We start from the raw sequence: 19,690 nt of genomic DNA on the forward strand, positions 1-19,690 counted from the left end.
CATGTAGTTTCCAATTTAATCTCCATCTCCCTCTTAATGCACCCTAACAACTTACTCTTTTGGAACCACACTGCAGTCATAAGTTTTAACTTGGTCATCTGGATACCCTGTTTTTGGTTTGAGCTGATACAGACGGTGCTTTGAAAACAGAAGCATAATGTGGAGCCTTGAGCCATCTTGCTTTTAACTATGATCAGCATGTGTTTCCTGAATCTCAACCACTTTTTGTTCCATAAAAATGTTGTTTCTCACCAATTTATTCCAGGCACTTGAAAGGATCTTTCTCAAATACGCTGTGAACATTTAAAGACATCATCCCTACCAGCTCTTCTCTAGCCCCTGTCTTGTTGGCCCCCTGAATTTTATAACGCAGTGCTTTTATAAAGGTGGTAAGGAGTCACGCAAAAATTATTTCACAGCACAGCAGGTCCAGGGATTTGGGGATTCTACAGTCTCTAAAGAGCCACATACACAGTTTGGATCATTTTATTATATGATTTTAACTATATTACCTTAGAATTGAACTAAGGTGATGTAATTATGGAAGAAGGACTATTAGTCTAATATGTAAGTGCTTGTATTGCTAAAATTTATTTCATTATACAGGTATTAAGCCACTTTTCCCACTATAATTGTTTTCCCTCCAGTGTTGTACAAACTGAAGTACATTCCATCTTTTCCTAAACCAATACAGTTGATAGAAAAGCTGAATGTATGCAATCCCCAAGTAATAGGGCAATAGGGATGCTCAGACCTTTTAATACCAAAGAAAGACTTTTCAGAGACGTAATTGCCTGCATTCTTTGCTCAGTTGTCTGTGGGGTACCCACACTATCTGGGCTTTGTTAGCTTCCCAAATCCCCTTTTCCTTCTTTTAAGACAGCAAATAGGAGTTGTGAGCAAGCAGGCTTCCCCTGATGGTGAATGCCACAGTTGTCCTGTGGCTGAATTACCTCTGTTCATTGTTATAGCGCCTTGCAGAGATGTACTACTTTTTGAGTGCCGATTACTCCTCAGGGCTTACACAGCTCTGTCAAGATCTTCACCGATTTACAGCTTCATAAACAACGGAGACTTTATTCAGCTCAGGATTTGTGATTGCAGCTTCTGGCCCTGTGGCTGCCTTTCCCACCTGCCATCATTGATGAAGGCCTCCAGGAGCCTGCGTGCCCATGGCACAGCTGCAGGCTAGCTCTGTGCAGGTCCTGGCCTTCTGCAAAGATCTTAATGATGTAAGGGAGGGAAATCCTGTACGAGATGGCCAGAACAAGGGCTTCGTGGTCTGCTTGTCCAGGCTTCCTGCGTTGCCTGCTTGGAAGCACATCCACACCTGTTTCAGTGCAGCCACCAGGAAGAAGCTCTGGGGGCAGAGCTGAGGGCAGGCTGGCAGCTCCCCTGCCTTTGCAATCAATCCTCCTTCCAGCCCCACCCCCACCAGCCCCACCGGGCTGCGGCCAATTTCCCCATCAATTAGCATCAGTTAGCAGCAGCTCTCCAGACAAGATAAAGGCAGGGCAAGGAGACAGCCAGGACTGACTTTTCTGTGGCTATGATCATGGAGGGCTTTATCTATCCCCCCTTTAGCACATACCAGAGCTTCAGGGGCAGCCTCACGCCGAGCCGCAGTGGGGACCCAGCGGTGAAGCAGCCCAGCTGGAAGCAGAACAAGAGCAGCAGCATCAGCCCCTTCCTCGGGGGTCCCCTCACCCCCATGCCCTCCGGCTACCTGGACAGCTGCCGCCGGGCACAGCTGCAGGCCCTGCTATCACAGGTGAGCCCCGGGCTGACACCGTGGCTACGCTGGGCCAGTACCAAGGAGGTGGGCGTGCAGGTGAGCCTGCGGGCTGAGGCCGCTGTGCAGTGCTCGCTGGGGCCGCGCACGCTGCCTGTGGGCCGCCCCCTGAGCCCCGCTGCCCTCCGCACCCGCGGGCACCTTGCCCTTTACTCGCCCGTGCCGGACCGCCTCCTCTACACGCTGCCTGAGGCCGCTGGACCCCAGGAGAAGGAAGTGGCGTCTGAAACGACCCCCGAGGAGCAGAAGGTGGAGGACGGTAGCAGAGAGCAGCGGGAGGGCCAGGCAGAGGCTGCTCTGCGAAGTGAGGGGACAGCAGAGACACCACGGGAGGAGGCCGCAGCCCCCAGACGGCGAGCAGCCTTCCAGGTGTGCGGTGCTGGGACACTGGGGCATGAGGAGAGGCTGGGACCTGGTGCAGCTCGCTCTGGGCAAGAGGGGTGTAGGGGTCCGCAGCTTGGCTTTCCGCTCAGGCCTGCACCCCGGGTTGGTAGTCCCCAGGCAGCTCTGGCTCCCTTGCAGCTTTGGAGCCTCCTGCCTGTGCAAATAGGTGGTGTAATGAGGGAGCTGGGCTGGGTGTGCTTGTGGTACTGGAGGGTGCTCAGTGACCTTTCTCTCTGCAGTTTTTGGAGCAGAAGTATGGCTATTTCCACTGTAAAGACTGTAAGACCAGATGGGAGAGCGCTTATGTGTGGTGCATTTCTGGAAGCAACAAGGTAGTTAACAAGTCATTTCTTGCTCCTGAGAGTTGTCATAGATTTCATGCCATTTGTACAAGTCAGATGTTTTGGCACAAATTTAGGTACCTGCACTGAACAGCCTGAGTAAGTCTCTATAGTAACTGAGAACTTGCTTTTTTTCAGGTGTACTTCAAGCAGCTCTGTCGCAAATGCCAAAAGGGCTTCAATCCCTATCGAGTGGAAGCAATCCAGTGCCAGGTAAGTTACAGATTTCTGTATCCTGGTACGGCTGCCGAGTTTGTCATATATTCTTACACTTTACTGTTGCTGAATTCAATATTAACTTTATCTGGAGGAGAACTTGCTTTAATCAAAGTACTAGGAAATGTTATTTGGGAAAGGTGTAATGGGATGGGGCTCCCTTCTCTGTAGGTGGCTTGCACCAACAGTTTCCTGTTAGTACAGCATTCTGCGTAGCTATGTGTAGGGTTGAGCTTTAAGTGTATTGGTCCAAATGTGTCTCTATGATTAAGGAAAACTAAATGTCAGTCTAACATGAAGTGAGTACCTTTGATCTACTACTAATAAAATGCCTTGTTTCTTAAGACCTGTTCAAAGACTCGTTGTTCCTGCCCTCAGAAGAAAAGACACATTGATCTCAAGAGACCTCATCGCCAAGAACTCTGTGGCCGCTGCAAAGGCAAGAGGCTGTCCTGTGATAACACTTACAGCTTCAAATACATTGTCTGACCCATCTGCCTGCTTCTGCTTTGCACTTTGCACTCTGTCAGTCTTGCAATGTTTTGACTTTAGGCTTTTGACCTGGCATTGGATAATGGATAAGGACTTTTGTATTATTTATAAAGTACATAACTTCACTGTATATATGCTGTGAATAAAGTTCAATAAAAGTTTGCAGTAGTTTGTTACCCCTTAGTTTCATCCGTTGCTGGCATGAAAGAGGGAAGTCTACCTAGAAGGAAACAGAACTGGAGGCTTTGGTTTTAGCCTGCCTTTAGGGAATGCTAAGATTAAAACTGTGATAGCAAGTTTTTCCTTCGGTCACTCAAACTGAATGAGTGTAGAAGCTGCAAATGTGCTGGAGCATGAAGTCTGGGGTGAATGTATCTGCAAGCATCTCTTCCCACTGCCTCTGTGAAATGTGTTTTAAAAAAAAAAATCACAGCAGTTTGATAATCAAAGACTGTATCTGTAAGATAGGAGGGAAAAGTGTAAGCTTCCCAGTTTTCCAAGTGAGGAAATAAAAAATCTTTAGAGCTGGACTATCTGTGATGGAGTGTAACAAATTGTCCAGTCTTAATGTGTCCCCAAAAAAGTAGAATGAGTCCCTGTGCCACTGATTTAGATACCGGCTTGTACTCAGAAGATTTCCAGTCATATAAGGTATCTCCAGAGTGAGTGGCTTAAATATAACTGAAGGGAGTAACTGAATGTGCTTTCAGGGAGACAACATGCAGTCAGGGGAATCCTAATTAAAGTACTGGTGTTGTAGAAGCACAGCAGGGCATTACTACAGTTCATGTTGTCCTAGGACTTCAGTGAGGCTTTGTTGGGAATATACTGATCTCTACCTGAAGTTTAGAAATTATGCTAAGAAAGCTAGATGGTTCCATCATGGGTTTTGCTGTGTCTGTGAAGAATCACAGAACGCTTTAGGGTAGATGGAACCTCTGGAGGTCTTCATATTCAGCGGAGGACCAATTCAATCAAGTGGCTCAAGGTAGCAGTTGATGGATTGTACTCTATTACAAGTGGCGTACAGCAGGTGGTCTGTCCTGGGACCTGTCCTGTTCAACATCTTTACCAGTGACCTGGAAGAGGCAACACAGTGTACTTGTCAAGTTTGCAGGTGACACCAGACTGGGGGGACTGGCCAATACAGCTGAGGGCAGTACTGCCATTTGGGGGTACCTCAGCTGACTGGAGGGATGGGCCACCAGGAGCCTTGTGATATTCAGCAGGGACAAGAGGAAATTCCTACCCCTGGATGGGGAGAACCCTTTGCAGTGACACACACAGAGGACTGCCTGCCTGGGGGGCAGCTCCTCGGAAAGCGCCTTGGCGTTTGGTTGGCAGTGAGCTGGGCATGGAGCCTGCAGTGGGCCCTGGCAGTGAAGGGTTGAAGGGGAGAGGGCTTTACTGGATTCTCAGAGCCGAGGCCAATATGACAGGCTGGACAGCTTTTTTTTTACCTGTAGCATGAGAAAAAACCCCACCAAAACCCAACACTGGAACAAATAGGACCATTACTGATGTTTTTAACAGAAACAAACCTTCAGCTCCATTTTGGATTTTTTTCAATTATGAAACTGCTTTAGTTGATGTACTCTTCCCGGTTGAGTTGTAACTACAGACTGACAAAAAATCCTTACATTTCTCACTGGTTTCTTTCAGTGTAATGAACGGTTTCACCATAAACGATGAAAAAGGTGTCTTTTGGGGGCTGCTGATCATGGATACCATCTGCAACAGTGTAGATTCAGACAAGAACACAATCCTCGCAACAAGCACGTACTCTGTTGTGATTATATATGACTTTTATATTTTAGTTAAATGGATGTACTGATCCAAATATCAACCCAAGGTACTTCACAAAAACGTAAGTGTATTTACAGAGTGAGTAAGTTACATAGTTGTCAGAAGAACAGTGTCTCAGATGTGCAACAGATTTACATGCATACATTTAACACTGGACAGCAATTAAATGTAAGAAAAAAACCATACAGGTGTGACTTTTATATATATACATTACAAATAAAATAAGACATCTCTTTAAAGAAACATAACGTGAGAACTTCCATTTCACGTTAATATTTTTACTTTTTATACTCAAAATTTTTATTAAATAAAAATATGCATGCATAACAGTTCAAAAGATTTGACTCTGTGATGGGACTTTCTCCTACAAAATGGCAAGTTAAATTAGATCAACCATCCTTTAACAGTATAAATATATTCATAAAAGCAACCCTCTAGTAAAAAGCAGCCAAGGTCCTTTAAAAAAACAAACAAAAAAGAAAATCTACCAAGACCATTCATGATGCTTGGGGGCCTAAGAACAGACCTCTGCAATATGATCCAGTACCTTCAGAGACAGTAGCCTAGTAACATTAGGAAATGTACTTCATAGCAGCTCGTTGTTTTAAGATACAGTAATCATATTCAAATTACAGTGTACATTAAACTGTAGTCCATTTACAATTTGTTTCATATACACAGGCTCTCAGCTTTTGACCAACGAGTTTGCGAGATTCTGTGGCCAGCTTCATTCTGCCCATCTTTCACTCAAGCAAATAAGCAAAAAAAAGGAAAAAATGTACAAGGTTTTTTTTAAAACAAAAAATATTATTTCGTGAAGGAAACATTGCACTTTTGCCAACCTAAAATTAATTTGCTATAAAGGAAGTATTGTTCAGTGTAGTAGGCTTTGGTATGCAATGGAAGTCACTTCTTCAGTAGTGAGTTGCAGTTGCTCAGTGAAATGCTAACTGATTTTTGGGCAACAGAGAACAAAGGATGTTGTCCCAGATGCTCTATGCTACCTTTGTCCTTACAGTATTGCTACACATTTGAAGTTCAGCCCAGATCTTTTTAGAAGAAATCCTACATGTAACAAGAGCGGGTACAGTTTGACCAAACCTTTGTAATGCTGAGAAGACATTGAGCCACCTCACTCCAACAGGGCAGCACTCCCAGCTTGAAAGAGGACACAAGAGTCCTGTCAGAGACTTGTGCCAGAAACGCTGGAGTCTGGAAGAAAAGTATTGATGACCCGGTAACTCTGAGCTCTGCGAATCATGTCGCGGATCTCTATGTTCAGTTCCATTAATTTGGTACAGATTTCAGTCAGGCTCTGGTTGGAGCCCACCAGTGCATAGGTGCCCGTCTGACCCAAGGTTTGGTGCCGGAAGTAAATGTTCAGTAGTGTCTGGACTTCATCGTCAGAGCTACTTCCAAAGATATCATTGGGCCACAACATCCTGCAATCAAACAGGAAAAGAATGTACATTATCATTATGGGTTTGTGAGCACAGATGGAAACTAGTTGATAGAGGTCTCTAAAAGGAGAACTGACTCGCATATGATTATAAGCCAAAAGCAGCTCACTGTTTTACACTACTCATTTGGTACAAAGACTCTGGTATCAGGCACTGAAATCACATAAAAGCGGAATTCCTATTATCTAAACAAAAAAAGCTTAAGAAAACTCATTCAAATACGTGAAAGTGAAACTGGGCTGAATGTTAGCTAATGCCAGTGAGATACACCTGTAAGGAATTAGCTCTATAAAAAGATTCTTAAGAGCCTCACAGAAGTACTTTCGATCTACGCAATGTAATTAAACATCTTAATTGTTGCAAGCATACATGTTTGTATTACTGATTTGATATTGTTACTTGTGGCACACCCCTGCAAAAGTTAATAATGCCAATGCCCCCACATACCTTGTTGAAACATATCAAATTAATTATGCTGACTCAGCACATTACATTTAGTATAGTTAGGAAGATAATAAACACATAGTTTTCTAATAACATGGAAATCTAATATGAGCCATGGAGCAAAACTTGCCTGCATTCTCTTATTTGTCGGACGGCTTTAACAAGTTCATTGTTTTTCAAACACTCCAGCATGGACTGAATAGCTGCTTCTGTAGAATTGAACGTGGGCTCAGATTCCATTGTCAGAGGCTCAGCTGCGATTGCAGCAGTAGCGTCCTTAAGATTTTTCTTCAACTCACTCAGTTCTCTTGACATATTTAACAGCTGTTCCAAGGAGAGAGAAGAGAGATGGGTATTTTCATTCTCCATAGGCATCAAAGGGAGTAGGTATTTCAAGTCTGTTCTTACTACTACATCAGATGTACATGTTATGGAAAAGACCCCATTTTATCACAAGGACATTTCGTGATCTCTGTGTTCTGTACAATATAGGGAAAACACAAACTACAGATTTTTAAGCTTTGTGCTTCCTTTAACCCTGTGCTGTATTTTTGGCTTGCTAAAATGCAAGAGCACATCTAAACAATCTTATTTTTCACCGCTGCTACTTGTTTCGTATTATAGTGGAAAAGTTTAAGAAAACATATACTTCTCTGAGTAATGACATTGTTATTTATTTACAAAACACGTGCAGGATCTGACATAATTAACAGATGGACAAGAATTGTATAACCCTTTGTCAGGCTGAAAAGTTAATATGGCACAAGACTCATAATTAATTCATAAGTGAACAGTTAATTTCTAAAGATCTGTGTTCTTATGCTCATACATGCTAAAAATAACCACTGTCACATGAACTAACAATGGAACTTCCTTTAAATAATAGCTCATGGCTCCAGCAAAATATGCGAATTTCATGGAGAAACAGCTATTCCTCATATTATTGTTCCCCACTTTCATAGGCTGCATTATTTATAACAAACTAACAAAACCCTAACTTGGAATACAGTTACAGAAATCAATTATCTTATAAGGAAAACAAAATATTTCTAAAATTTAGACCACTCTAAGACTAGATGCCTACTGTCCTGTCTTCTCTTAAAAGTGAACAGCCCAGTCACATTATGTGCCAGCCTTCAGAACAGTTCCTTAAGATACAAGAAGTATTCAAACTCTTTGTACTATTACAGCACATCTGATAAAGCACTTCCATGTATAGTGAATCGCTAAACTACTAGAATCTGTCATAAAATACATTTTATAGCTTCAAATTTTGTTTTACAGCTACGAGCAAAGTACAATAACTGCTTCCCCTCAATAGTTTAAAATATATGCACCTTACCAGGAGAGAAATATATATGGAATATTAAATATTTCCTTAAATGATGATCATTCAACTTAAAGTGATCACCTCAAAGATATTTCAAAGTATTACATATTTTATGCAATTGCTGAAAATAAACTTGACTAACAGTATTGTTCTTGTGAAGTATTTTTTAAAGTAAGATACATAGATTTATGTAAAAACAAAAGGTTATTTGGGTCAAAAGTGATAGTGTGCTGTGTCAAAAATACTTAAAGAAGAAAGCTTGTAAAAGTCCCAGAATTAAAAAGACTGATGACATTAAGGTATTTAGTTAATTATATTTTAAAAATAGATTTAATACTCTTTGGAAACATTAAACTGATCTCGATTTGTTTATCCAGAGAACAAGATCAGGCAGTACACTTGCAGTCAAAATAGAAAGTAGTTCTACGCTACACACTTTTGCTTCCTCAGGTATGATAGGATGCAAAACCATTGAACAGCTCTTTGTCAAAAACTGCTGCTGACATTTCTAGTATAATGCACAGGCAATGGAGACAGTTATATGGCTGGAAATTACAATACATTATTCCAGCAAAAACCTTAATTTTGCATCCATATTAAGATTAATTTACCAAATTATTTTGTTATTGTCATGATAACAAGTGCACCTGGTCTAAGTGTCTCCACAAAGCTCAGATAAAATCAGTCATGATCTAGGAAAAAGACATTTTCTGCATGTGTAAAGGCGGCTCATTTTCCCTAAAAATTAAGGCCTCAATTACAATAAAAGTAAAAATAAATCACTTGCAGATGTTCACACAGTGTGAGCCCTCCCTACATGTAAAGTGTGTGAGTGTAGTTAAGATTTCATATATCGTTCTAGTTTGTTACCACTGACCAAAATGACTTTTGAAGACTGAATGTATAAAAGAACCCAGTCTCTGAAAGTACAGTCAATTACAAAAAATACAGCATCTCAACTATATTTTAATGCGGATGCTGGTGTATTGAAGGGTTTTGTCTGCAGGCTGATATGCAGGGTGAAACAGTGTAATCTTTGGTGTAAGTCCATAGAAAGAAAACTAAGAACATGAAAGTAAAGTAGCATTTTCAGTGTAAGACTTTGTAGTTTGTTACATACCTCTGGCATGGAACTGACTTCATGCACTTGTCCGATAAGTTTACAGTAGGACTGAAAAAGCAACAGCAGCTGGAAGTGCAGTTTATATAATCTCTGACACAGTTCCAATTGCTAAAGAAAGATTTGTAGGAGAAGAAATACTTAATAAAGATCCATGAGTTGGGATAATTTTCAATAATAAAACACGTTGAGACAGTTCAGTTCTCAAAAAACATTATTTTGCTCAAGTATGATCATATAGTGTTTCAGAAAACAAGTAATGTTCTTTCTTCTGCAGGTAAGTCATATACAACATTGAAACTCAAAATTATGATGGCTAGCTCTCATGTAGCACACGTGAGCATCAATCTCAAAGCAGTTTATATAGGTTAGCTTCACTGTCTCCTATTTGCAGCTGGAAAGCAGAGGCAGAATATCAGGGAAATTACTTTGCTGCACAGTACATAAAACTCCTTAAAACTTCAGAAATGATCTAAGACCTCTTCCCCAAGAGGGAAGCAATGAAGTAGTTGTCCAAGAGGGTCAAGGCTCCTGCCTGCTTCTCTTGAGGGGAGAGGGAAGAGAGGCAATAGATCCAGTCAGGAGGGGGAAGGAGGACATGCCAGCTCTGCAACTTAAACCTCAGTTCATGGAGTTTCCACCATCTTAAAGAAATCATACAATAGATGGACAGAGTTTAATGTGTAAGAGGACATATGGCTTCTACAATTTATTCTCCCAGATTAAGCAGATACTGTTCTATGAATATTAACTTGTTTCTTCCAGTGTTATGCGCAGCACCACACAAAAGGGGTCAGACACATTGAAGTTACATGCGATGGGCACGTCTGCCAGAGAAGTCAAGTTAATATGCTTATGGTCCTGGTATCCGTGTGCCTATCAGGAGGGGGAATCTTGTAGTTCCACAGCTGGATCATGGTGGTGATGGGAGGAATATTTAATCTTTGGCAAATTACAGAAGTGAAAATTCTGTAAGTACCAGTCAGGAGGCCTCCTGACCTTTGGCAGGAAAGCCTTACAGACTTCAAACCATATTTGATTTGTCTTCTCTTACAGACACAGTGACCAAGGTTGGGCTCAGGGATCTTTCCATTTGCTTGGAGGAACTAGAGCAGTGTTTCATGCCAAACATGGCATAAAAGAAGAAGAAGCTGCTATTAATGTCTTTGCTTCCTTAAAGCACTTCATACATGCTTAGCTACTGGCACGTACTTTGGCTATTTGCTGAATTGGGATCTGTGCAAATGCCAGCACAAATGCTAGTAACAAGTTCTTTAAAAACATTATAAACGTTGATTTGACAGAAGAGTTTATTTACATAGGGTTCAATATTTAAGTGCCAGGGTTTTTATTAATAAGCCAAAATTAGAACCATATCCTTAGCGTTCCAGTTCCCAAAATTTCTGTACCAGCAAGACAAGGCTGAGGAGCTGAGGTCAAAAGAGAGGTTCTTTGGCAAATTCCAGCTTTGTTCATCAGGGAGGGGTGGACACCAACTAGCCATCTATGAAGGGAGGGATCCCACCAGAGATGATACTACAGCAGAGACCCACAGGAGCTGAAAGAAGGCCCTGGAGATCCACGATGGGGAAAAAAGGGAAGGAACAATGTGTGATCTGCTAGGACAGAACTGACATGCAGGCAGGGACAAGAGAATGAAGAGGTAGGGCATGAGGGATGCTGCCTGTTAAATGAACCTGCCCAGAGGCCACTCTCTGTAACTCTCTGTAACTGAGGCCACAGAGCACTGCCAAGCTTGCATCTGTGTGGCTAACTGTTTTCTTCCCAAAATAAACCATTTAGACACAGCCTCCTGGAAATGGCTCTGGCTTCGGTCTTCTCTTGAACCATGCCTGGGCATGCTCGGGGCTGGCTGGAACCCCAGCCAGGCAAGGTGCTGACTGTTCACCCCTAACGCCAGCCCTGGGATGCACACTTGCTGCCTGGTCCTGCTGAGGTCACCAGCAGGGACACAGCCCAAGGTTCTCCAGGAGGGATCAAATTCACTCTATTAAAATTTTGGAGAACTGGCAACACTACAACGTAGCAGTTAAACACACAAATACTTGAAGTTGTCAGGGAGTTAAAAATTAATTGAAAACCAGGACACGGCATAACATAATGAAAAAAAATTAAAATCTCACGATAGCTTGGCATGTAACACATGATTTTTTTTTAGTCCTTGGAGAACAATATTCAGTTTCACCCTTCTGGCTGCTAACCTGAATGAAGACAAACTAAGGTCAAATTGAAGACTCAAGTTTGACTCAGTATTTAGTTACCATATCAAGCAACTCAATTTTTGTTCTTCCTGAATAAATATTAGAAACCCATAGTGGTGAAACTATTCATCAACATATAAACAAAACCAATTTGTAATGTAACTGTCAACTATAAATTGTCTTTTTTCATTAGGACAAATTGAAAATTATGAATTTTAAAATAACAAAAAAAATTATTTTCCACTCCACCGTATTATATCCATTCAAAGGCTTGATTTTTTAAAAAATATGTAAATGACCATTTAAAACAGCATATGAAGGTGTCAGAATCTTGGCACAGTGTTTTTAGATTTCACAAAACACACCTGAATAAATTATTTTAGTCACGGCATGTAGAACCACGTATTCTACAGGAAAATTATAACGAAAAAGGAGAACATGCTTAGAAGTAAAACAGTAAAATTGGGGTGTATTAGTCCATCTACAGATGGACAAAGAATATGAAAGAACTTCAACTTACTGCAAGAGATTCCATTTGCTACACAGCAAGCATGGCACAGGAGAAAAGGAAAGAAAGTATAGTGTCAGTGTAATGCATGCAATAGGAAGCACAGCCCATCTTTAATAGCATAACTTGTCAGCAGTATTAGCAATGCTTGCCTCAACCTGATAACTGGTTGGAAATATCACATACAACATGCACAGCATTCTTAATGTAATCAAGCTTTAATTCTAGTGGTAAATCCAGTCTAAATATCCTCAGATACATCTTCAGATTTATTACTTTTGATTTATCCCACTCAGTAGCTCAGGAACTTACAGTGAAATTTTGTTAGAATGCTCTTGAAATAATACTTTTATTTAAATTTGCTTTCTTTGTTATTAAAAAGAGCTCATATTGCAAAGTACTCAAAAAATTAGGCAGGGTTTTCAAGTGATGAACAGAACTGAACTTTGCTATTTATAAATATTTTGTTATTTATAAATCCTTCTATTTTTGGATGTAATAGATCTAATGAAATTTCCAGGATAAGCTTTGTGACTGCTGGGTTTATTACTTGGCACATTACAATGGAAACATTTTGTATATAACTTTTAAGTTATGACTATCATAAGAAAAAAAAATCCATGGAAAATGACAGTTTGGTTTCACTACATGGCAATGCCACAAGTTCAGACAGCTTTGTATTCCTTTCTCTCACCAGTAATGATCCACTGATTCATAATTCTGGAGCTATTAGAATGTCAGTGTAAATCCTGTTGCAATAGTAATAAAAATTCTAATTGACCTGCATTAGCATTTCAAAGATTAGGGGACTCCTCTCCTTAAAAGATTGTTCCTCTTTTCTTTGCCAAGAACTAACATTTGCACTCTGTGCAATTCTAATGCAGCTTTCCTTATTATAGATATATTACATCCTCAAGACATTTTAGATGAACAGAGTCATCATGTAAATGCTGTAACTGACAAACACAATGGCATCTGCGCCGTTACAGCCTAATGTCAGTGCATATGCACACAGTGTTAATAAACATTTGCAATTTTTATTAAAATGATTTACCTTACCATCAATAGAAAGGCAGCAAACACAGAAATGTGAAATAATGCTAACTTGGTATAGCTGAACAAAGTATTTCAGTCTGACTTCTTTCCATGGGCCTTACTATTAAAAAATATATGAAAAGTATTGTCCCAAATCCTGCACTGCTCTTCTATAAAGCCATGACAAACTAAGCTTTAAGCTCTTGTGATGGTTAATTTTATGCCTTTAACAATGCTTGAATAGTTTCTTTCTTCTGTTTAGTACTCTTTAAAAAACCCCTTTATATCTTGGCTTCCATGCAGCTCACGTAAATTAAGCTTCGTAAAGCTATATTCAAGATAAGAAGAGGACAAGAGCCAACAGATCACTGTGCTCTAGTAAATTCACAGGTGTGCTGGCTTGTGTTTTTCAAATCTTGTCTCTGACTTAAGCTCCTCTGAAGTTTAGCATGCCACCAAGTTTCATTTGAACTTTCAAAAATATTGGAATCCACATATAATTTCTAATTTGCCATGGGATTTACTTTAAAGAAGGCGGGGGAGGGGGGGGAGCAGCAAATAAGTTAATTCCATGGTCTTTTTTTCCAGAAAATACTGTCTTCTCTGTACTGCTTCCAAAACCAGGGCAAGCCAAAAAAGGGTGTGGGGAAGGGGTTTCACATTACATGAAAAACCCTTCTTCACTGAAAGAAAATATACTGGATACAAAATCTCCTTAAACTATTGATGCTCAACTCCACATTGTTCTACAATTTCATGACTGCAACTTATCTTCCTCTCTCTTTCAGCATAAAATGAAATATTCCTTGGAAGTTGAAAAGACACTAATTATTGGACTAAGTGATGTTTCTTCTAGTCCCCAGCAGCAAGGGCTCAGGTGGAATGATCTTCGCCTCCACTCCTCACCTCAATTTCTAGTTTAATTTCTACAGTAAGGGAAGTCCTGTTTTAGATTAGTTGATAAACACTACACAATTAATGGTTTTGGCAGCTGAAAATACTGAATGTTTAGTCTTTGGATCACTTGCAGAGTTCTTTATGCAACTAGTAAATGCTACATCTAAGAAGGACACCCCCTCAACAGCAACCCTTTTATTTAGTTTTCGTTGAGACAGAGAATTACTGTTCTGTATTAGTAGCAGACCAGGAAGATAGCAAAGTACTAATCCTTAGATCATGGACCTTCTTGCTTTTTTCAAGGAATCTTTTTTACATACCGAAAAGAGATGAGAATCACAGAATTATTTCTTAAGACATTAACACTTTGATGGCAACTCGGTCTTCAGTCATTTATTGGCACAGGAGAGTCCCACCATAACAAAATAACTGCTATGTGCAAGGGTTTTTAATTGCAAATGCATTTTATTAAGGTATTCTATTTGACTTGACATTCCAGCAGACAAAAGCATTTCCCACAATCTAGGAAAGTGGGTATATATATACAATTTTTTTTGTGTGTATATATATATATGAGATGAAACAGAGAGATACAGCATATGTTGTGCATTCTTAAATATCCACTGGACTTGAAGGATAGTAGAAACTATTCTGTTTGGAGAAATCTGAATCACAGCTGTGTTCCTCCTTTAGAAAAGCTGCCTACCTGGGCCAATTTTACCTCACTGTCAATCAATGGATCTGTCAAACATCAGTCAGATAATTGATTATTGATTATTAAGAATTTCTAACTTAATAATGAGACTCACTGTGCCTTGAGCTTTACTGTAACTCAACTCACCTCCGGATGACTATGGTCCCAAGAGGTACACCTCCAGTCTTACTGGTGGCCTAAGTAATTGAACCTGTAGCCACAGGGAAACTCATAGCAACAGGTACATTCTGAATTTTTGGGGGCAATTTTTTATAGGGTGCAGCATGTTTTAAACATCTATTAACAATCTGAGTTTGCAAAGCCCACGTCCATTAGCTTGTGGTGAGTTTTGGGATGAGCAAGGTTTAAGAAAGGTGTATACTGACTTTGGACTTAACAGAGTAAACTGAATGTCTCATTAGGAGGTAAATACTTATTTGAATTAGCAGTGCTAATTGACAAGAAAAATAGGATCTTCCATGTATCTCTTTTACAGGAAAAAATCCAAACCAACAAAACCAAGTCTTTGACTAGATTAAAAAAATCTCAGTTTAGTAAGGTTGAAGAATGTACTGATAGCTGCACTCATCTGAGACTGTTACACCTGGCCAGACAGCACGATAGTATGTGCAGTTATCTTTTGTCTGTAAATTGACTCCTGTGTCCTTGAGGCTCTGTTGCTCAATGCAGCGTCAAAGCTTACAAATCACAGACACATCCAAATCATGTAATCTGTTGCAAGAATAAGGAGGGGAAAGACATTCTGGGACATGAAGCTTTTACTCAATTTTGGAAAAGTTGCTAGCTCTAGCAGCTGACCTTGACAACTTGTTTTCAAGTTTCTTTAAAGTCAGAATAAGCAATTTTTGCCTTTGCCTATTTTCAGTAACAGTAAGAATGGTCAACAAATCATGTGCAATTATTTTGAAATAAGATCTGATTAGAGAAACTGGTGCCAAGTTAGTTACCAGCATCAGCAGGCATTTGTGATGCAACCCCTTGTGCTAATGCTGAATTTGGTCTAATGTCTGTCTCGTCTGTAGAGGGGACTATTTTCACCTCCCACTTTTTACCAGGTGAGGAGTTCTGAGAATCTAAGATTTCTGCCTTCTGTAGAGCTTTTTCTTCCTTACAATTATTCCTGAACCTTTTCCAGAAGTAGCCTGGTTTTGTCCTTAGCTAAGCAATTTTTTTATGACAGAAGTTTGCAGCAGGATTTCAAGACCTAGTCTAACCCTCAGTGAGGTTAAGAGTTTAGGCAGGTTCCCTTGTGACTACCACTATAAGATTTTTTTTTCCCCTACAATTACTAGATTCTTTAGCCTTTCAGGTTGAGGGAGAAGGGAAGGGGAGGGAAAGATAAGAAAACAAATACTTGCCAGTCTAGGAGTAATTTTTCCTTTTCCCTCCCTAATCACATTTCCTCAGTTTCTCTGGACTCTTTCTCCCATTACACTTTTGTTGAATACACAGAATGTTCCTTTGGGAAGAGCTGCTTCAATTGACAGGTGAATGAGAAGCGGAAGAAAACAAATATGCCTGTTGATCAAAGACCTACCATCCTGTCAACTTCCAAGGAATAATGCATTTTGTCTCGAAGGAACAATGTTGGGGAGAAACCAGGGATGCCTGCAGGAGTGAGAAACCCTTCTTTTCACTCTGTTTGATAAGCAGTAAGAATACTAACCCCGGCTTCACAAAACACACATTTAATTCTGAAACAGAGAACACCTAGTTAAAAAACCACACAGAAGTGGAACATGAAGTTTATTAACTTTTAGATGCATTTAGGCCAGCTATATGAACTCAGTTCACAGTTTATTCCTTCTCCTCAGCATTCTTTCTCCTCTACTTTTTCAAAAAAGAAACACTGTAAATCATCAGCAAGGTGTGTGATCCTCCATCCCATTCTATGGGTTTCCAAAAGAAGGATGAAGAGGATAAGTTAAGCTGTATACAGCAAGATACGTAACACTACAGTCTGAAGTCACTGTTCAGGGTGTTGTGCATCAGCGGGAGGAGAAAGCCCATGCATGTTCCAATAGTTACGTCTCCCTAAATGTACTTTATCTCTCTCTCCTGCTTTACTTGCAGGAGAGGTAGTAGCATGTGTTCCAGGTCTCTCTTTTTTAGATTTGAGAATAGCTTGCTTGTAACTTCCTTGTACACCATTACAATTACAGAAGAGACAGTATCTTATTTAAATGCATTGGAAGGTGCCTGTAACTTTTGATGGTGCCAATGCCAGGTGGGGGAAGACTGAGCAGTTTTCCCACTGCCTGTGATTGCGGTCAGAGGATTTATTAGCAAATTAGATTTGCTAATAAGGTCAAGGAAGCCAAAATGCAGGGGTGGCAAGGATTTGGGATTCTTGGGAAATGGCATAAAAAAAATAAAAATCAAGGCAGTTCAAAGACAGGAAGACAAATACACAGAGGTGAGAAAGAGATGTTAAGATAAAAACAGGAGAAAAATAAAGTGAACTGGGGGAGAAGACAGACAAACTGAAACCAACATAAGAATAAAACAAGGTATTTGAAAAAAATGGTTACAACTGGCAACTGTGTGTTCTGAAAATGTCATAATTATATTTTATAAGTTAAAATACATGGAAAGAGGAGATGTCACCTTTTTCTACACGCTGTTGCTACTTCCTGATTTTGGCTAATTCTCTCCAGCCCCATCTTTTTCCCATCCCTCCATTCTCTTTCCTCCAAAAGGAAAAAACCCCACAAAATAACATCTCTCAACTCATTCTACACCACTAAGATACCAGCTGTTTCCTATACTTAGTATATCAAATAACAGGAATGCCTGCTGATGGTGCTGATTTCTGAAAAGATTGATTTCTTAACTGGAATCAACACAATATATATGTGTATTTCTGTATATATATATATATGCATGTGCATGTAAAACTTTTGTTCAAAAGTGATAAAGAGATATTTTGCCTTAGCTATAAATACTTATCTACACCATAAATTATTTCACTGGCCATTTTACAGTCATTATTTCATAACTACTAATCTAAGTGGATTTCAACCAGGCAAGCCTTGCTGTTGGGCAGAGTCTGTAACAGCTGTAGATAAAATGGGTGTAATATGAAAGCACAGTACACTGGGAGTGATTTTCAGAGACACTGTGCTGTGGGAAACTGCTGCTGCAACATCTTTGTAAAAGGGAGAGCACAGACAACCCAGGCAGGGTTAGCTCTGCTTCCTCGAAGGCAGAAGTATTGCCTCTGAATGCTTCCCATTTCCTGTGGCCAGCACTGAGGCAACAATACCTTTGAGCCTTACATGTGAAAACTGGATTATGCCCAAGCCTAGCAGAGAGACAAGGAGGAAGTACAGCAGGCTCTTGTGGGTCCAAGAACAAGATATATCACACGCTTTACAGAAGAGAAATAATACTGCTCATTCATTACCTTCTCTTCTGAGTCCCCTGGCTGGCAGGTAATAACTCCATCTCGTGAGCCCCCAGCGAATGTTGCTTTGCAGTTTGCAAGCCACTGTTTTCAGAGAGAAATTAAAAGAAGATATGAGGTTGGACTTGATGATCTTAAAGGTCCTTTCCAACCAAAACGATTCTATGATTCTATGAATAAGGCCTATAGTTTGATTTGAAGACAGGTAAGCAGGACTTTAGTTTCACAGCACAGCACATAAATAAAATTTTGCAATTGCACTTTTTATTCACACGGACTACGACAATTTGCTTTGACTGTAATTTAAAAAGTGTAGTCTTGACTTCTATTAGTATTTGAATTGCATAAACCAAGAAAATTAATTAATTACTGAATAGGAGAAAGAAGAGACCAGGAATATTAAAGATGCCAATGTTTCTAAAATTAAGGGATACAACAGCTCTTTTTTTTAGTTCTGTTTCATATGTGCAGGAAGAAACATTTAATGAATCCAGTATCTGAAACATGTTTTTCTACTGAGTTATTAGTTTAAACAGATCTGAGTGTCTCCTGACATAGTATAGTATAGTACACACACATACAAAACCAAGAACATAACAGAATCCAGCATACCGAGAGTGTTGCTTCTTTTCTGTTGTTGTATGTGTCCAGGTACTCCTGCAGTTCTAAAACACTGAACTTCAGCTTTTCAAGAAGGCCACAAGAGAGCAGCTGGAGAAATGAAATCAAAAGGGCTAGTAAATGTCACTATAAAAGAATAAAAATATTAGCAGAGTAGAAAATAAAGATCTTGCAAAAGAATACTTAGATTTACAGATATCTTTATGCCAAAGCACCCATAAATAGAGTATTGTACTGAAAATTCAATAGCAAAAGTTGCACCTGTGATAATGTGGAATTGAAATTGTGTTCTGTGTTTAACAGCTTTGCAGAGGACTTCCATAAAATAAAATACTGCACAAAGCTTAACTAGTTAATCTTCACAGCTCTCTGATGCTATAAGGCACAGCTCTTCCACAGTCACAGCAGTGGGCCAAAGATTACACTTGGCAAGTTCCTACCTCTGTACTTCTGTTTGAGGCCACACTGTCCTGATGCTGTTGGATAAACATGGGCCAGAATGAAAACAATGGGAAGGGCCATCTCATTCATTCTCTAGTATATCTTTTTATTATCCAGCTTACATCACAGCTGACTCAAATGAAACTACTGAACATATTACCATCTTTCATGATGAACTATGCTCCTTTTCCATTTGTGGAGCCAGCTGGGTCTGGTAGGCACCTGTTTTATTTTTTTTTTTTGGCACACAGGCTCAACATATCATATTGCCCATCTGCCAGTACTTACCCAATAAAGTAAAATGGAAAATTAATGGAAATTTGGTTAAGAACAAGAGGTAAAAATTAGAGATAGGAGGTGGGTGACTTTTTGACATATCTGTTCAGGAGTTGCCCAAAAGTGAAACAGCCAATAAAATAACACAGTGCAATGCAGCACATGCCTTTTGAAAGAAATATAC

The 19,690-nt window shown here is 39.9% G+C and overlaps 2 protein-coding genes across 8 annotated transcripts in view; one reads left to right on the forward strand and one right to left on the reverse strand.

The window, feature by feature from the left end:
• The first annotated feature begins 1,555 nt into the window (after window positions 1–1,555).
• On the forward strand, window positions 1,556–3,222 carry ZAR1L (zygote arrest 1 like). Its single transcript, XM_068395402.1, has 4 exons — window positions 1,556–2,161; window positions 2,416–2,508; window positions 2,656–2,730; window positions 3,079–3,222. Exons 1-4 carry the CDS (start codon window positions 1,556–1,558, stop codon window positions 3,220–3,222), a joined length of 918 nt encoding a protein of 305 aa, XP_068251503.1.
• A 1,798-nt stretch (window positions 3,223–5,020) lies between these two features.
• Window positions 5,021–19,690, reverse strand: part of FRY (FRY microtubule binding protein) — a 241,653-nt gene continuing 226,983 nt past the window's right edge. For 5 of the 7 annotated variants that reach the window (XM_068417918.1, XM_068417929.1, XM_068417889.1 and 2 more), the window contains 6 exons: window positions 18,781–18,879; window positions 18,169–18,252; window positions 12,128–12,145; window positions 9,386–9,496; window positions 7,066–7,259; window positions 5,021–6,473 (listed from right to left, as the gene is read on the reverse strand). In XM_068417918.1, the coding sequence (XP_068274019.1) occupies window positions 6,215–6,473; window positions 7,066–7,259; window positions 9,386–9,496; window positions 12,128–12,145; window positions 18,169–18,252; window positions 18,781–18,879 (765 nt within the window). In that variant the 3' untranslated portion in view covers window positions 5,021–6,214. The remainder of the gene's footprint in view (window positions 6,474–7,065; window positions 7,260–9,385; window positions 9,497–12,127; window positions 12,146–18,168; window positions 18,253–18,780; window positions 18,880–19,690) is intronic. The other 2 variants (XM_068417910.1, XM_068417900.1) reach the window with 1 other exon arrangement.

Source organism: Nyctibius grandis, chromosome 2 (assembly GCF_013368605.1).
Source record: "Nyctibius grandis isolate bNycGra1 chromosome 2, bNycGra1.pri, whole genome shotgun sequence".
Lineage (NCBI taxonomy): Eukaryota > Metazoa > Chordata > Aves > Nyctibiiformes > Nyctibiidae > Nyctibius > Nyctibius grandis.